Genomic DNA, 19,645 nt, shown 5'->3' on the forward strand with positions numbered 1-19,645 from the left:
AATCCATAAAATTCATATTGACGTAATTAATTATTAATCAAGGTACAGATCCCAAATTGTCAGAAATTCCAGACACCAATTAGGACCCTGAATCCAATCTCATGCAGTAGTGGGATGGATATATATGATCATGTCAACCATATCCATATATACCCAGTATTACAAATTATATATATATAGAAAAGATTATTCAAAAAAAAGAAAAACACACACACACACACACAGATAGTCGTGTAATATTTTCAACCTTGGCAGCCGATTCATTTACATGGGCAACAGTTCCTCTTGACTGAGGTAAGAACAGCTAACTTGTCGAAGCTCGATCTGAAAAACGCATCAACCTCATCATAGTTCACGATTTCGAAAACCTGAACCTCGGAGAGTTTTCTTTTGCATGAGGATGCTCTTTTTGGTTTACGTGGCGCCGGGGGACAGTCTAGGATCGAGGGAATTCTGTGTTCCTTGGATGTTGGAGTCCGACAGTAGTATTCTACGTCATTTTCATCCTCGTTAATCTTTTGTGCCATAGCTCCGATGTTGTTGTTGTCGCCACCGATGTTATTGGAGGCTTGGGGTGTTGATGAAGTTCGAGTCTTGACCGTGAGTAGACGGGTTTTCGACACGTCGTGTAAGAATTCGAGATCAGTGGACATGGTGGAGAGGTTGTGGTTTTGTTTTGTGAAGGGTTGGTAATGAGTCGAGAGGTGTGGAGTTTTATTTATGGAGAAAAGGACTTGGGATGGAGTGCTTTGGAAGATAAGAGAGAGAGAGAGAGGTCATTAGTGATTTAGTGGTTCTTATAGGAAAGTGACCTTGGAGTCTTATATATTATCTAAAGTAAAATTTACTGCAAATCTTAACATAAAATTTTATAAGATTTGTAAGATTTATGTGTAAAATTTGTACCACTATTATTTAAGTTAAAATAGGTTGAGACATGGCACTTTGGGGGATATTTATAATTTTTTAAGTAATGTTAGGAATAAAATATTTTTCATATTTGCTCATATAATTTGTTTTAATTAATTGGAGTAATATTACTTTCACTTAAATGTACTATGAATATTATTTTTATTATGTATCAATTATAAAATATGTCAATAATTATGAAAAATATAATGTTCTTTTCTGGTTTGGAAAAGGGTGGTATTTCCATGTTTAATTGGGAGATGAGCTGGGCTAAGGCTGGTGGGATTTGGCTTATTATTATTATCATTATTTTTGTAGCAAAGGATTTGGCTTTTTTAGGTAACAACTAAAAGAGTAGGAAGCAGCCTTGCAGCTGAGAGATTTGGCTGAGCATAATTTGTTACTAACTTTGGCGTATAATTGGTGTTAAAAAGCAATTTTTACTCTTTTTTATCTGATTTGGAAACTGTCATACTGACATTGTGGACTGTAGAGTGAATGGTGATTAGTATTTTACATTTTTACCACTTATTTAATTACAATTATTTTAAGTTGGTTGTTAATCTTTGAGTTACTTGCTTGAGTCAGATAGATATGCCTATGATATTAATTTTCCTATGACAAATAATTGTAGAATCTAAAACAATAAAGTTAATAACACAACAAAGGTTTATAACATTCTTAAATTAGTTTATCAGTTATCACCACACATAGTCCCACCAGAATCTACAATTTAAATTTTTTTAATGACACATGAGGTGATTAGTTACTTTGAGAGTGTAATAAAACTATTGTGAATATTTTTGCTATTGTTTGGATAGGATTTGAGAAACCCAATCCAGTGCAATTATGTATTTTAATTTTCTTTACATTAAAATTAGTTTTCTATAATAAAAGTAAGTGTGTCTGTATTTCTCTATTAAAATATTCAATTTAGAATAAAAGTGCCTTCTAATGATTAAATTTTGTTAAATATTATTTTAAATATTCAATTTTAGGTTAACACAATTACACAACACACCATGATTCCTCCTATTCATAATCATAATAATAAATAAATGATTCCTCCAATCCTCCTATCTGAACCAACTCATGGGGCTTTGGGCCTTTGAAATAAAAATGAATGTATTTGGGATTGGGATGGTACTGTTCCTAACATTTTGTCATGTAATATAATTTTTAAAGGGTTTGAGTTCGTAAAAAAAACATTTTAGATTGGACAAAATTTAGTTACAAAATTAATTGTAGTTTCAAATTACAACCTTACTCAATAAAATAAAAATCACTCATATTTTACAAATTCAACCGTTAGATTACATATTTTTTACGTTTTTAATACACATGTCAAATCTAACTCTTCCTAATAAATAAACATATATACAAGTCAACGGAAGATAATTTTTAGTCCAATAAAAAGGATTTTTTTTTTCTTTTGAGAATAATTTTTTCCCTTCTATTCTATTCTATGCATCAAAAAATATAATTGTTGAAAAGCTAATTAATTTAGGTACAGACTGACACATATCCTGGGTAACTGTTGCTCTTCAAAGTTCAAACAGCGCGGCACTATAACTGGGGTGTAAATGTAATGAAATTACCTGTAAATCTGTAATATATAAAAGCTATTTATTTAGATTTATGAACAATAAATAGACTAAACAAATCACTGAAATCAGTAACGTGTTAGAGCTGGCACCTTCTTGATTTTTATGAAATTTAATTATGTGTTGACGTAGTTGTTAAACTAAAATATCTAAATGATAGTTAAGTCTCTGCCATTGATATATGAGTTGATGTACGTAAAGCTTTTGAGTCGCTACTAAAATGATGAAGCAATAAAATTAGTAGTTGTGTGAGGAAAGTGCTTAGAACCATTCAGGGCCGGCCTGAGAAAATTTCAGGCCTAGGACAGGAAATTTAAGTGGGCTTTTTTTTTATTGGAATAATTTTCATTTATTAATTTTATATTATAATTTTTTTGATATGCAAAATTACTAATTACCTTGGTGAAGAAAAGTTGAAACAAACCTCCAAATTTGATATTATTGTTGAGAGAGAGAGAGAGAGAGAGAGAGTTCTGTTTGTAGCCATGTGATAGATTGGGGGATAATATTATCTAAGTTTTCCTAACATATTTTCTTTTCTTTTTTTTTTTTTTAAGTTTTCCTTAAGTCCTAACATCTACTTTTTTTAATTTAAAAAAAAAATCAATAATTTAGTAGTTGGAGGTGAGAGTATTTTAAAATTTAAATCATAAACGTATTCGTTAGAAATATCAAGAAATGATAGTTCAGTTACAAGACTTTTAACAAAATTATAAAATAAGTTTTAATTTAAGGTAAATAGAGTTATACATGGTGAAGAAAAGTTGAAACAAACCTTGATATTAGTGTTGAGAGAGAGAGAGAGAGAGAGTTCTGTTTGTAGCCATGTGATAGATTGATAATCTATTGTGTGGGAGAGACTAAAAGAGACATAGAAAAAATTAAAATCTCAAATTGGTATTGGAAATTGATCATTAATGAAAATTACATGTATTCAATTTTATTATCCCACAATTTTTGGGCTTTTTTGAAGTGAAAAATCTCACATTTTTAATTATCAATTTAATATATTTGGACTCCATTTTCTATTGGGGGCCCTAATTAATGGCCCGAGTAGCCTTGCCCAAGAGTCGGTCATGAAACCATAATAGTCATGGCTAAGGAAATCTAAACAAAAGGTGGATGCTGCTTTTAATCCTACAAATCATAACATAAGTGGTGGGGTAGGAGTTGTTGAATCGAAGCAATGTCACCTTCCAAATTAAAGAGTTAGGGAAATCCAGATTTCGGTTTGAGGGTTTTTGCTTAAGTTAGTTGGCTAGAGGAACCATGGTTTGACCCTAGCCCCAAAGTGAGGGTACAATTACAAACTCAGGTCTCATTGCATGATCTGGATTGGAAAGTTGGTTTCAAACAACAAAATATCAATACAAGCAAAGAACGCGATTCAGGGCCCCTATTCTTGTTTCAGTCTAGCCCTTAAGTTAAGGATCTCAATGATTCACATATGGCTTTCCCAAGAATTCTTATTGGACATTTATATCACCCATCAGCATTTAATGCCTCCAACTATCAAGAGAAATGGGTTATTAAGAGTAATGGTAAGATCACAACTTTTACCACAATTTTATGGATCCACGTCTCTTATTCTATCACTCATGACTTGTCTTGTAAGCAAGTTGTGGCAAATATTGTGGTTCTAGCATTTTCTTAGCTATTATATGTCATTTGACGTAAAGAGTTGTGGCGAGGGACAACTTAGTAGCCAGTACACCAATGCACTATACATATTCTGCAAAATGTTCAAACAGAATGAATGAAATTATAATAATTAACTATATAGTCACAATAAATCACACATTTAATTTCATAATTTGTTGATTCGTGCGATTGTGAGTGGTTGACATTTTTTGTCTTGTGCAACTCAGCATTTTATTATGCCTACGATTGCACAAATTAGCAAATTGTGAAATTGGGTATGGACGTGATTGTGTCCGTACGCCTACCAATGAAACTAAGCAGATAATTTCAAGTCAACAAACATTTCTTGTGAGGGGAAGTTTGCCATTGAATACCTTTACAAAACAAAAGAAATACAAAAAGAATTTTCTTCAACGGGAGGCATGGAAATATCCAACTTTACAATCCGAGAATCAGAGTGTTCTAGTAGTTTGGTGTAAAGGAAAACGAAGACCATTTATAAAGCAACCAATAGGTTCCCAAGTAACAAAAAAAAAAAAGAGAGAAGGGAACACAAAACTCAAAAGTAGCTTATTAAAATCCCACAACCAAAGCAAAGAATCTTATGACACTTTTCTTCATCCTTTCGCCTATTTTCATATCTCCTTCAGAAGACAAAAATTCATGGATTATTGCCGCGTTGTTTTAGCCATAGTCGGCTTATCTTTCTCTTATTTCCTCTGTGTGCCAAACTTGAAGCAACGGCACACGCAGCAAATCATAATAGAGAAGCTAAGAATGATTAGTGAGGCATTGGAACATGCTGAAGAGAGAGTGCTAAGGCTTCAAGAAAGACATGACAGGATTCTAAGCCAAATGTGCTCTTATTACTTTATCCATAACGAGCTTGAGGTGTCATTGGCAGATGCTCGAGCTGTCTTGGATGAGGCAATGGAGTCTGCTGGTAATTTAAGGAGAATGCAAAGGAAGATTATTGGTTATTTCCCTGATGAAGTTGATGTGAAGGATATGTCAACATTGTCAAGCAGACCCCAACGACCAAGGGTCTGACTCTGATATGGCCAAGGTCCATTAGAATTTCATAGTCCAGTTGATGCATAATATATAGCCCAATTAAAGAGTGAATGTCATCATGTACAATGCTGATGTGTATATATATATATATATGTATATATTGTTAATGGGTTAGACATAAATGATACATGTAAGAGAAAAAATGTTGAATTCTGTCTTATCCTAACCACCTTTGATCAGGTTAGCTTTGTAAAATATTATGCTTATCTGATAATTCCTATTTCCTATTGCAATTTAAAATTTTATTAATAGCTGGTTCATAACTTTATATATTTAGTAAAATGAAAATATTAAAACTACTACCAATTTTATTATTAAAATCTTAAAATATGATATGACAATGAATATGATTAGTATCACATTAATAACATAATAAATAAATTTCTTAATTACTTTTTCGTATTATGGTTAAAAGTTGATAAATTAGTTTACAAAGACAATGCAGTAAAATTTATAATATTCCTAACAACGTTACTATAAAAGAAACATCAATGATCACACATTCAAAGCCTCCCACTGTTGCTAGTCACCCCCACCTCCCTTCGTCTTCAAAGTGAACATAGATGGTGCAATCATCAATGATTCAAGCGAGACAAGTATTGGAGTGGTTATCTGATGTAGGGCATTTCAATTAACTATATGCCTATATCCTAATCTTCTTATAACTAATTAGTTAGTCAGTTAGTTAGTTAGATGATTTCTTAAGCATTTGCCAATAGGATTTAGATACTTGTCAACCATCTAGAAGCAATCAATGCCAAAATATAAGTAGCAGAATGTAAGCTTTTTCATTGTAAATCGGTTTTGGTAATTGAATGAATTGTTAGCTTTTGTATGCTATTTGGAATTATGTGTTCTTGCAGAGGTACTAATCTACCTATCAATGTATTCTAATTAGCAACCCAATCATTTCATTGCTTCTAAACCATACACAAACAACCCATCACATTCCCTGCATCATTATTCGAAACAATTTGGGTTTAACCATTGCTTCTTTATAAAAAAAGGTCTCCCTCCCCCCTTTGGTGGCTGATGTAGAAGCTATGGCTATTGTTTGAGCCTTAGCCTTTGCTCAAGATATTGTTCTATCTTCCATCATTCTTAAGGGAGATTTGAAAGTGGTCATGACAGCTTTAGAAATTAATGATGACTCCTTTGCCTCTTCTGGCCTCTTGATTATCGATGCTCGCTTGTTTATAGTTACCTTTGATCATAAATCTTTTTCTCATGCTTGTAGACAAGTTAATTTTGTAGCACATAACCTAGCTAGGCATGCAAGACATGTCAGTAGTTTATTTATGTGAATGAAGGATGTTCCTTTACACCTGACTGATGTACTTCTGGCCAACTGTGTATGCTATTTGGAACTATATGTTCTTGTAGAGGTACATATCCACCTATCAATGTGTTCTAATTAGCAACCCAATCATTTCATTATTTCTAAACCATATACAAACAGTCCATCACATTCCCTGCATCATTATCTGAAACAATTTGGGTTTGACCATTGCTTCTTTATCAAAAAAGGTCTCCCTCCCCCATTTGGTGGCCGATGTAGAAGCTATGGCTGCTATTCAAGCGTTAGCCTTTGCTCAAGATATTGACCTATCTTCCATCATTCTTAAGGGAGATTCGAAAGTGGTCATGACAGCTGTAGAAAGTAATGATGACTCCTTTGCCTCTTTTGGCCTCTTGATTATCAATGCTTACTTGTTTATAGTTACCTTTAATCATAATTCTTTTTCTCATGCTTGTAGACAAGTTAATTTTGTAGCACATAACCTATTTAGGCATGCAAGACATGTTAGTAGTTTATCTGTGTAAATGAAGGATGATCCTCTACACCTAACTGATGTACTTCTGGCCGACTGTGTATGCTATTTGGAACTATGTGTTCTTGCAGGGGTACTTATCCACCTATCAATGTGTTCTAATTAACAACCCAGTTATTTCATTGTTTCTAAACCATACACAAACAGCCAATCACATTCCCTGCATCATTATCCAAAACAATTTAGGTTTGACCATCGCTTCTTTATCAAAAAAGGTCCCCCTCCCCCCTTTGGTGGCCGATGTAGAAGCTATGGCTATTGTTCAAGCTTTAGCCTTTGCTCAAGATATTGGCCTATCTTCCATCATTCTTAAGGGAGATTCGAAAGTGGTCATGACAGCTTTAGAAAGTAATGATGACTCATTTGCCTCTTTTGGCCTCTTGATTATCGATGCTCGCTTGTTTATAGTTACCTTTAATCATAATTCTTTTTCTCAAGCTTGTAGACAAGTTAATTCTGTAGCGCATAATCTAGTTAGGCATATAAGACATGTCAGTAGTTTATATGTGTGAATAAAGGATGTTCCTCTACATCTAACTGATGTATGGATCTTCTCCGTGCATTTGTATGGATCTTCTTCGTGCAAAGTACAAAGTTAGCAATGACTGGCTCCGAGTTAAACCACCCAAAACAGTTTTGCCTAAATGGAAAGCAATTGAGCGTGCCAATAAACTTGTTGAAAAAGGAGCATGCTATCAGTTTGGTGATGGCAGAACAATTAATGTCTAGACAGATCAGTGGGTCCCATGGCTAGAAGGTTTCAAGCCTCAACCTAGAGTGAACACATTCACTCAACACCCTCCGAAAGCATTTCAGCTGATCGATCAACGCTCTAATTCCTGGAACTTCAGTATGATCTCCGATTTGTTCTCTACTAAGTTAGCCAAAGCTATTTTAGCTATCCCAATTCTTTATAATCCTAGGCAAGACAAGCTCATTTGGGTGCCAGATTCTAAGGGTATGTTCTCTGTCAAATCTATCCATGATCTGTCCTTCAGATCCTCTATCAGTAATAACCCTCAGAAGAGCCACTAGAAGAAGCTGTGGAAAGCAAGGCTGCCTGAGAGACTAAAGATGTTGTTGTGGAGGATTGGAGTAGACGCCCTCCCTACGAAGGTGAATCTAAATCAAAAGTTTAATCATATTGATCCTACATGCATCTTATGTAACTTTGGAGATGAAACTTATGTACACCTCTTCTTCAAATGTCCATTTTCCAGGGCTCTTTAGAATTCAGCTTGCTGGGGTATTAGATTTAATGGCTCCTCCTTTGTTTCCAATGAGGACATTGTTAAGCTCATTATATCTCCCCCAAGCTTTCCACTCCCATCTCATGATCAATGGAAAATTTTGCTCAAAATGGCGATAATTTTTGATGAAATCTGGAGGACAAGGAACCCGATCCAATTCCAAGAAGGTAATGCCGACATTCACAAGTAGAAGCAATTGTGCTTTCAAGATTCTTAGAGCTGTCTAAGACCTTTTCTGTCTTGAATACTACCCCTTCTGTGCAACCCAGTTCTGTGTGGACCCCTCCCCCCCTAGGTTGGATCAAGCTCAACGTAGACGCCGCACTAAACAACTCCAGATCTGCTTTAGCTGTAGTTGCCAAGAATTACTCTAGCGAGATTCTGTTTATTTGGGGCTCTGGTTATCATCTTTGTGCACCATCTCAGGAAGAAGCAGCGGCCACTTTGTGGGTAGTCCACCTTGCAATATAAGAACATTGGAAGTCTATCATTATTGAAGGGGATGCACAAGTGTGCTTCAATGCCCTTTCATCACCTGACTTCGCTCCTAATTGGAGCATTAGCACCTCTGTTAGTAACATTTTTAGTTTACTGCCTTATTTTGTTTCTTGCAAATTCAAATGGGTTAGGAGGAACAACAATTCAATAGCACATGCAGTTGCTAGATTTGCACTCACTTCTCTCCATCTGTTTTGTTTCAATAAAAGTAATTTTCCTCGTTCTCTTGAGTCGGTTTGTAAGGGGGATTGCTCACCATGTACTTAGTTTGTTTAATGTCATTGAAGTTTAGCAAAAAAAAAAAAAAAAAAAAAAAAAAAAAAAAAAAAAAAAAAAAAAAGAACTGATGTACTTCTATTTTCTCTTTTTAATATTATTTGAATTTTCTTCTTAAAAAAATTATTATTATGCATTGGCGCTAAATAGGCTATAGTATATTTCCATAAAGTCCCCTTATATGCATTTTTCTTTCAACCCTATGATTGCACACAAACATCCATACAATATATTAAAATGGAATTTGAATTAAGAATGTAAATTACACTCCAATTTTTGCCGATTGTCCAGAGTTCTAATTGCACTAGAATAGTAGAATTTGCTATGAAGTATTACATTTTCTTAACAGCCTTGTAGAATCAAGACTCAAAATCCCATCTTTCACTTAATAATGTTGTTTTTTACAATTATTCCAATTGAACCATGCACTTTATTTAAGTGTGAACAAGTTAAATATCATTCTTTCCATAATATATGTATATTAATGATGATTAATTTGGTTTAACTCCTGTAATAGAAGCTTAAATTAATTTTATTATTATTATTTTTTTTGAGAAAGAAATTAATTTTATTTTGGTTTAATGTTCGGCCAAACATTGGCTAAGCTTGGCCTAACCTTATCTTAATTTTAAATTCCAAATTAGTTAAGAAGCAATCCCATTTGCTATATCTCCAGCCGTTGGATCAGCATCTTATATCCCAGGAAAACAGCCTCACATGCGGATCGCCAGCATGTCAATAATTAGCGGTCAGATCATATTCTCTCCAACCCAAAATCTCTCAGCCGTCAGATCTATACAGACCCATCCGTCATTTTGAAAAATCTCAAAGGACCATTTAGTCAATCCGAACACCCTTCCGCGCACCCAAAGAGAAACAAACTAAACAATCCCATTGGCCAAAACAAAAAAGCCACGGATCGCCAGCGTGTCGCACATATTAACCGTCCGATCCCCACTACCCATCAGTCATTTTATAAATTAAAAACAATCTCATTGGACAAAACCAAAATCACTCGGATTGCCAGCGTGGCACAACCCCACCCTATATAAATAGCCCCAAACCTCATCAACTCCACGCCAAAATTAGTTTCAAAACGAAGCGTTCGAAATAGTTGATTTGCTCTTTGATTTTTCAGTTTCCCTCCAAAACGAATCGTTTTGTTTTGAAAATTTCGAATTGAAAAAAAGAAAAAAATGGAGTCAGCGAAAACGACGACGAAGGGAGCGGGAGGAAGGAGAGGCGGAGATAGGAAGAAGGCGGTGTCGAAGTCGACTAAGGCGGGGCTCCAGTTCCCGGTGGGTCGGATCGGTCGGTTTTTGAAAAAGGGTCGTTATGCTCAGAGAACCGGTGTCGGGGCTCCGGTTTACCTCGCCGCTGTTCTTGAATATCTCGCCGCTGAGGTATCGCTCTCAGATCCGAAAATCTCTCTCTCTCTCTCTCTCTCTCTGTTCCTTTTGAATGTGTTCTTTGTGATTTCGTGTTTGGTAGGTCAGAAACTGATGGGAAAATTAAGGAAAATGTATATTTCTGTTTATTGAAACTGTTTCTCACTCTCTGGCAAACAGATTTTGGTAGGCATTTTGGCTTTTTGGTGTTTGGTTGGTGAGAAAGTTAGGGAGAATTGAAATGTAAAATTTAGTTTGTGAGTAGCGGAAAAATTAAAATGGAAACGGAAATGATAGTTTTTACTGTTTTTCATGATTTTTCTACATAATAGGGTTTGATTTCTCGTGTTAAAATTTGTTTGGACACCGAGAAAATTGAGAAAAATGTGTGGAAAGTGAATTTTTTAGGTCACAGGCTTTCTCTGGTTCATAAACAAAAACAAAATTCTTAGATTCAAAATTCAAATTCCTTTCCTGTACTGCATTTTCTCGGCATCCAAACAGCTCTCTCTCTCTCTCTAATGATTTTGATTTTTGGGGTTGAAATGCAGGTGCTTGAGCTGGCAGGAAACGCGGCACGTGACAACAAGAAGACCAGGATCAACCCGCGGCACGTGCTGCTCGCCGTGAGGAACGACGAGGAGCTCGGAAAGCTCCTCCAGGGCGTGACCATTGCAAGCGGTGGTGTTCTTCCTAACATCAACCCAGTGCTGCTGCCAAAGAAGAACGCTTCTACTGAAGCTGGCGAGAAGACCCCCAAGGCAGCCAAGTCACCCAAAAAGGCCTAGAGAATCGTGAAAATTTCCCACATAATGAAATAGAAATTTAGTTGCTTTGCTTTTGTTGATGTATAATGATCTCAATCTTTGAGATCCTTTTGTTTTTGTTGGTTTAGGTTCTACTAGTAGTTGTGGGTATTTTTCATTTTGTAGTTATTTGGTGAATATTTTGTAGTTGGGTATATTTTGAAGTATTTAATGGAAAAATCTTCTCTGTTCTAGTTCCAAGTGATTTGTTTTGAGGTTGTTTAATGTTGAAGTCATGAGATGATGAAAGATTAAAATTGGTTTCAATGGTTCCTATGCTATCACCCTTGTACTTAAAAATTATATAAAATCATCTTTTTATATAATTTGTTAAGATAATTAGATTAGTATCATTCTAAGGGCACATTGTTCACATTGTTGATTTTTTTTATTATGTATTTATGTATCACAACAAGTTAGATTAGTAGTTAAAATAAGGTTATGAGAAATTTTGTTGTTTGATTTTTTGTGTATGAAATATAAGTAGACATGAATATAAAGTAAGGTGTTTACTTTATGTTTTGTTTGTACAGGGCTTTGTGTTTATTTTGTTGATGCTTAAGATATTTAAGTTTTAAATTTCTTTTTTTTCCAATTATCAAATAATAAAAATTAAACTCTAATCTTTGTTTTAAATGTAAAGATTTTTTTAATTTTTAATTTTGTAATGAAAAAATTTTAGGATTATAATTAGTTTTATATTTATTTTTACAACCCTTTGTTATGTTTAATTGTGAGTAATGGAAAAAATGATAATTTATGTTAGATAATTTCAAAAATAATTGTGGTCTTATAATAATGAAAAATAAAAAAAATTGATTCGGTTTTTAAAATTGAATATAAAAAAATTATTGAATAGTTTGGGTGTACATTCCTTTCCTTTCTTTGTGTTTTGTGGTTAATTTTGTTTTTGGTTTGTTTTTAAAAGAAAAAACTTCGGCCTATCACATTGAAAGTTTTCACTGGACGGACACAAGTAAATCCTACATGACCTACCGGCCCGTAGGCCCTACCTAGTTTTTCTCTAATAATAATAATTAAAAAAAAGTGAGAACGCGGGTTTTAACTAGGGTTTTGAATCAAGCACAGTTGCTCTTTCTTTTGTGGTCTTCTGCTTTCATCGAAGCTATGTCCATATTTCTGGTACTCTTCTTCTGTTTCATCTTCTCATTTTTATTTCCGAACCTCGTTTCATTAATATTCTCACAGTGCCAATTTTTTTTTTTCATTTTTTATCTAATTTTTTCAGAAACAATTTTGTGGCAGAGAAAGCTCTCAGTTTCCAATAGAAACTCTCTCCTTCGCATCATAGCAATCGCTTCTGCCGGGTCGGGTCTTTTGTATGCCAATAGAAACTCAAATTCCAGTAAGCTTCTAATTTTCTTTTCTGGGTTTTGATTCTTTTACCACTTCTTTGCTTTTTTTTTTTTTTTTTGGTATAATTGAGAAGTATTAAAGTTTAAATTTTGATTCTTTCTTTGTGGGTCTTTCTTGAAATAGAAAACTGAGAATTGGGTTTTATTTAGTATGTTCTGAAATCAAACGGACCACAACAATTCCAATTGGTTCTTTATAAATAAAAAATCTTATATGCTGTTATGATAAATTTTAGGAGCAAATGTAGCTAAAGTTTAAATTTTGATTCTTTCTTTGTGGGTCTTTCTTAAAATACAAAACTGAGAATTGGGTTTTATTTAGTGTGTTCTTAAATCAAACAGACCACAACAATTCCAATTGGTTCTTTATAAAAAAAAATCTTATATGCTTTTGTTATGATAACATTTTAGGAGCAAATGTAGCAGTGAAGGTTCCTGTGGCTCTGCAGGAATCACTATCGCTACCATGGCGAATTACGCAATACATATTTCCCTGCCCTTCGTTACTTTCATCGGATCAATGGCAACCTGGTTTGTTCTTAAATTTTATTTGGCAATAGATTGTGTCCTATTTATGTATATATATGTTTTTGGGTTCAATTCGAGCTTGAAATTGTAGGAATGCTTCCATTATTTTCTTCTAGAGTTGGTTCGGCTCCATCATCGGATATAAAGAAAGACAATTCTGGGGCAGTTGGAGGTGACCCCAAACCATGTTGCAATTGTTTGGGGAGAGATACGATTGCAAATGCTGCCGCTAGGGTTGGTCCTGCTGTAGTAAATCTTTCGGTTCCACAGGGTATATATTTTGGGTGGTTGTATGTGTTTGAGATTTAGTTAATTTGTTTAAAAATAGTATCTAACAGTTGTTTGTGATCTTTGTGTTTGATAGGTTTCTATGGCATCACTAATGGAAAGAGTATAGGGTCAGGAACTATAATTGATCAGGATGGTACAATTTTAACATGTGCTCATGTCGTGATTGATTTTCAAGGAATGAGGGGTTCAGTCAAAGGAAAGGTCAGTGTCTTTGGTGCTTTGTATGTGTTGTCTCCCTTAATAACTTGTAATAATGATATTCTCTAGTAGTTTTGGTCCAGCATTCAGCAATGCAAATGGTTGAGAGTTGAAATCTGATGGATAAGTAGATGTGTGGAGAGTGCATGCATTGATTGTTTGTCTTTGCCTATGTTATCCCTGAAAGTTGTGCACAACATAAGTAGGAAAAAAGTTAAGTTTTGAACTTTCAGTACGATGCGTGCTGTTTCTTTATCAGTTTCTTTATATATTGGACTCATCATTTCTCTGTTTATTTAAGTTGTTTAGAATTTTAAGATATCATTGAATAGTTTTAGTACTGAGGTATACACCTCATATTGATGTCTGAACAATTGTTGCAGGTTGATGTGACTTTGCAAGATGGTCGGACATTTGAAGGTACAGTAGTAAATGCTGATTTACATTCTGATATTGCAATTGTAAAGATACATTCAAAAACCCCGCTTCCGACTGCAACACTTGGCTCTTCCAGTAAGCTTCGTCCTGGGGACTGGGTTGTTGCTATGGGATGTCCACTTTCTCTTCAGAATACCATCACAGCTGGTATTGTTAGGTATTCAGAATAAATTCAAACATTACAAAATTTCTATGTACTTTTATCCATTATATATGTGTGTGTGGATTACATGGTTTTAAAAGAGTCTACCTGTCAAAAATTCTTGGACCATTTACAGATTTATGGTAGTATGTGTTGTCGGCACTAAGTGACCTCATGTGTCATGTACTTCATTTTGGTATAATATGATAGATCTCATGCTGGGGCTTAGATTAATGAATCTATAAATTACTGATTCTTAATGCCTTCTCTCATATTGTTCCCTCTGGATGTAGTTGTGTTGACCGTAAAAGCAGTGACTTGGGCCTGGGCGGAATACGGAGAGAGTATTTACAGACGGATTGTGCAATTAATGCGGTAAGACTGTGTGTGTGCACACACATGTGTCTTTAGAGGGTTTAGAGTTGAGATGGTTGAAGTTGTTTTCATTTAAATTTATGACCCTAAGGGGATGCACTATTAGTTAGGGATCATGCCTCATAAAATGAATGTCACTAGTTTGAATCTTCCCTTCTTCTCTGGGGCCAAAAAATCTATGTATATATAGTCTTGGAGGCTTTGTTACGTATTTGACATTGTTTTTTTCTACTTAATATGGCATAGGGAAATTCTGGGGGGCCCCTTGTCAATGTTGATGGAGAAATTATTGGTGTAAATATTATGAAAGTGCTTGCTGCTGATGGACTGAGTTTTGCTGTTCCAGTTGATTCGGTCTTTAAAATTATACAGCATTTCAAGAAAAGTGGGTATGTTCTTATATTTTTGCATGGGACTACTTATTTTAAGCATAAAATCAGTAATTGGAAATTTTGTTTGTATAGTGTTCATGTGGAATAATTCATTTATTGTCAGATTTTAAATCTTGAGTGAGTGCGCTTGCAAAAGTTTGTTTGATGAAATATTGTCCACATTTTATCAAACCCTTCATTTTCTCATTGTGTGTCAAGATATTTCCAATTTATACATTTGGATTAAATTTTTCGAATGTCCTATGGATTAGTGGCACCTTCCCCTCCCTTAAGTTTGGTATGGGTGTGGTTGGGGGTTTGTGTTTCCTTTGTGTGTGAGTAAATTTCTGAAGGAAAAAAGAAGAAGAAAAAGTGTGGATTAAGTTGCATTGAAATGCTCAGTACATACCTGTAGCTCCCAATTGATGTGTAAACAACAGACAACTCTGATTCTTCCCCCAATCAATAGGAGCTACTTGTGCTTAAAATTTCATAGATGCTTCTGTCACAAGAGTTATTGATGAAATTTCTATACATGACAATCTCTCTCTCTCTCTTTGTGGTTATTAGAGCATTGTCCTATGAGCTACATATTGGTAGGCTTAAACCCCTTTTAAGGTTTTATTCTAGGCTTCTTCTCATGTTGTTTAATCACCTACTTTGCCAAGGAGCACTAGCTGAAATGACACTTCCTCACAAAAATGAGTGGAGGGGGAGGTTGTGGTTTCAAAATACTTTTTTTGGGTTTTAGGTAAATAAAAAAATTGTGGTTTCAAAATGTATGGGTGCACAAAAGGAAGGATTTTATTCTAGGTTTCTTGTATGATCCCAAAAGACTTTTTAAGATTCATTTGAAAGCATCTACTTATCCCAAAAAAAAAAAAAGATTCATTTGACAGCATCACAACTGTATGAGCACACGTAATAGATGGTAATCTTGTGCAGAAGGGTGGTTCGACCTTGGCTTGGACTGAAAATGGTTGATCTTAACGAGATGATCATTGCACAGCTTAAAGAAAGAGATAACACATTTCCAAATGTCAATAAGGGTGTTCTTGTACCTATGGTATGTCCTCTAATTGTTTCCTCCCCCAATCTTATTTTGTAAAACCAAATGAAAAAAAATCTTATAAGACGGTCTCATGACACCTCCCTCTCACAACATTTGTGGGTCCCATATGCTATGAGAGGGTGGTCCCATGAGATACCCTTTCGTATTATAATGTACTTGGCCATGTTTTATGAAGGGTTATATGTTATACTTGAAAATATATCTAAGATCACAATAATTTGTTCTTTTTGGGTGATGCATGTTTTATTAATTTCTTTACTTATTTGCAAAATTACTCTTCAGATTCTTATCTCAATGGATTTTTGCTGGCTACATGTAGGGTTTACAATCACTGGTTTGTAGAAACTGGGTTGGATATAGTGAACTGCTTCCCCTCCCCCCACCCCCTCTTTCAAAGATATTAACCTTGTCTGTCACACTAGGATGGGAAAAATGGTATTGGGTCTGTGACCAAATATTTTTATTGACTTTTGCTTTGTTTTGACAGAGGCTTAGTTTAGATTTAAGGTCTGGATGGGGCCTGACTTTTGAGGGTAGTATGCTATGCTTTCTAGTGAACCCTACTCTGACCAAAAGACTAGAGGCTCAAAAGGAACTACAGATATATTTTGCTGTGGTTGGTCTTTTGTTTGCATGAACTGATATTTTAACAGTGATTTTAGTTAATGTCAATCAGATCCAGGTTAGGATTTGGGTTGGGTTTATCTGGTTGAGTGGGTGGCTTCCCACTAAAGCAGTGGTAGGCAAAATATATTTTTGATGTTTCCATTTAAAATTAAATCTGTAATAGTATGCCTTGACGTGTGAGTTGATTTTATTTATTTAGGAATTCTGTTCCCTTCTGGCTTCTGCCATATTAACAAATGGAAGGAATATGCACTAATTCCATACTGTGAAATAGAATTTGTGGTATCCTAAGGATTTCCTGATGATATGACGTTGTTGATAAAAATCAAGAAAAAGGCATCTTCTCACTCTGATGGTTTTCTGATTGTTTTACTAGGTGACTCCTGGATCCCCTGCTGATTGTGCTGGATTTCGTCCTGGCGATGTTGTGATTGAATTTGATGGGAAACCTGTTGAAAGCATCAAGGAGGTATTTGGGACCTTAATGGATGTCAGTAGGAGGAAATTATGCATTTTGCAATGAGAAGTGAAAAACACTAAAATATTTAATGGCTGGAATTTGAGCAGTTCATGATTAATGGAGAACCTTAATCTTAGATTGTTATGCATTTTCCTTTGATTAAACCACAATTTAGTGGCTTCTGGCAGGAATTCTGGTCCTGAGGGCCTCATAAGGGATTTATGATTGAATGTGTTGATTGTCAGAATATTTTAAGTCTGTGATGAGAAACTAAAGGATATTGAAAGAGAATATAACTTACCTTCCGAAAAAAGGAAGGGAGAATATAACATGATACATGTGGTGTGCAAAAATTTCCAATTTAATTGAGTTTGGGTTCTTAAAACTCATGCTTTTGTCTAATTGAGTTTGTTGCTTACTATTTTTATGATTATGATTCTGATGGTCTATACAATTTGTGAATTGTTGCAGATTATTGAAATAATGGGGGACAGAGTTGGGGTACCCATGATAGTGGCTGTGAAAAGAGCTAAGGATAATTTGGTCACTTTGACAGTAATTCCAGAGGAATCCAAATCAGATATGTGACAGATAACTACTCTCCTATTCAAGACATATACATTGGTTAGATCTTTTGTATTACCAGTACATTAGCAGGAGAGTTTCATAATTTAACCTTTAGGTTTCTTTTTTTAAAACTTATTACTTATAATATTTATTAATCTTTAGGTTTCTAGTTTTCGTGCTCTTTTTAGCTTATTCCTTTAGGCTTTGTTTAGGAGTTCATAAAGGAATGAAATGGAATGTTAAAAAAGGAAGGAAAATGAATGGAGTGGAATGTATTTAAGTAAGAGAAATGAATAGAGTTGAATTAAGTGGCATTGTTTGGATGTTTTAAACTAAAGAAATGGAAAAGAATGAAAATGAATGGAATGTAAGTAATATTGTTTGGGAGTAACATAGAGGGAAATGAATGTAATCATTTTATGACAATATTACTATTAGATTTTTATTTTAAATTAAAGGATTCAATATATAGGGGTATTTTGGGAGTTTTAGTAAAAAATTTATTAAATCTAATTCCATTCCTCTCAAATTCTTCCTAATTTCAGGGGGAATGAAAATTTGAAAATTTAAAGGAATAAAGAAGAATATGTGTTCCTTTTTACTCATTCCGTTTCTTCTCATTTAAACTCTCAAATAAGGGAGTGAACTTTTCATTCTCTCTATTAGAACTCCCAAACAAGGGAAGGAAGAATATTATAAAATTATTTTTTCTATTCCTTTCCATTTCATTCATTCTTCTCAAATTATTCTAAAATTTATGCTAGTGGGAAATACATTCTTTATCAATCACTTCTCTCAGACCTTGCAAACGTGAGAGCTTTGTGCTCAGAGTACGACTTGTTCTTTCTTGTATTTTCCTTTAGTGATCTTAGCACTTGCACCAACGTGTAAGGAATTTAATCTAATTGCAAATGGACATGCACATCTGTGCACACTTATTAGATCTTAGGTTTTCAAAGAATAAACTTGACCTGACCCGACCAGTTTTCTTCTCTCATTCTTGTTTTGTTTATTTTCTGTTCTATGTTTCTGGGCTGAGTTTCTAGGTATGTGTAGGTACACATGCTTCATGCATGCATACGCCAACAAATGGGATTCGCACGCATACCCTATGTATGCGCATGTACACTCGTGCCCAGAAACCTAGATTATGTTTTTCTTTGTTTTTACTTGTTTTCTTTCATATGTTTAGCCTTGGTTTGGTCTGTTTTTCCCATATTTGAGTCCTGAAATCAGTTGTTTAACATGTTTTGTATTAGATGAATGATTAGGGTTTATATCTTTTTGGATACCATGAACATGCATATGAACATGAACATGCATTGATGCATAGGTGTTGTGTGATATAGTAAGGTAAGTGAGGTAAGTCATACATTGATTGCATGAACATGCGTTTGAGTGTTTGAACATGAGTTATTTAAATATTAATAGTATGCTTGGTTGAATGTCATGAGGATTTGGTTGATGTTTATGTTTGGTTTTATCTTATTGATGTTACTGCCTTGTGATATGTTTACTGCCCTTAGTGGATCTGAATTTTGTTGTAATAGATGAATGTTAGGTTTGGGGATGATATGCCATGTTGTCTAAAAGTTTGTATGAATTTAGAATATCGTATTAGAAGACCCTTTGATGGGATTAGGATTTGGAACACAATGAGTGGAGGCTGACTTACGGGTCGGGTGGGGTTAGGTGCCTAATACCTTCTCATCCCCATATCTAAACTTTTGACACGTATTCTGGTAAAGATTAGTTCTTCCACAAAGACACTATATACATGATTCCTAGACCTAATTTAGGTGGTGGCTCTATCTACACCCTCTATCACGGTCCATTCTAGGATGAGGCGTACTTTCCATGTGAAGACCCAGAACTTGTTGTGGACGCTTACGCCCAGAACTTGTTGTGGACGCTTACGCCCA

At 34.6% G+C, this 19,645-nt stretch overlaps 3 protein-coding genes across 3 annotated transcripts; 2 read left to right on the forward strand and 1 right to left on the reverse strand.

Moving 5' to 3' along the window:
• LOC115982229 (cyclin-dependent protein kinase inhibitor SMR1-like) lies at positions 1-770 on the reverse strand. The gene has a single exon (XM_031104769.1). It carries the CDS (start codon positions 651-653, stop codon positions 261-263), a length of 393 nt encoding a protein of 130 aa, XP_030960629.1. The 5' UTR covers positions 654-770; the 3' UTR covers positions 1-260.
• A 9,395-nt stretch (positions 771-10,165) lies between these two features.
• Positions 10,166-11,479, forward strand: LOC115979155 (histone H2A.1-like). Its single transcript, XM_031101124.1, has 2 exons — positions 10,166-10,487; positions 11,024-11,479. The coding sequence occupies exons 1-2, from the start codon at positions 10,281-10,283 to the stop codon at positions 11,258-11,260; spliced, it is 444 nt and encodes a 147-aa protein (XP_030956984.1). The 5' UTR covers positions 10,166-10,280; the 3' UTR covers positions 11,261-11,479.
• A 789-nt stretch (positions 11,480-12,268) lies between these two features.
• LOC115979360 (putative protease Do-like 14) lies at positions 12,269-18,031 on the forward strand. The gene is made up of 11 exons (XM_031101382.1): positions 12,269-12,421; positions 12,545-12,644; positions 13,066-13,185; positions 13,274-13,453; positions 13,547-13,674; positions 14,055-14,266; positions 14,545-14,626; positions 14,873-15,015; positions 15,943-16,063; positions 17,073-17,165; positions 17,628-18,031. Exons 1-11 carry the CDS (start codon positions 12,407-12,409, stop codon positions 17,742-17,744), a joined length of 1,311 nt encoding a protein of 436 aa, XP_030957242.1. The 5' UTR covers positions 12,269-12,406; the 3' UTR covers positions 17,745-18,031.
• Positions 18,032-19,645: the final 1,614 nt, after the last annotated feature.

Source organism: Quercus lobata, chromosome 3, assembly GCF_001633185.2.
Source record: "Quercus lobata isolate SW786 chromosome 3, ValleyOak3.0 Primary Assembly, whole genome shotgun sequence".
NCBI lineage: Eukaryota > Viridiplantae > Streptophyta > Magnoliopsida > Fagales > Fagaceae > Quercus > Quercus lobata.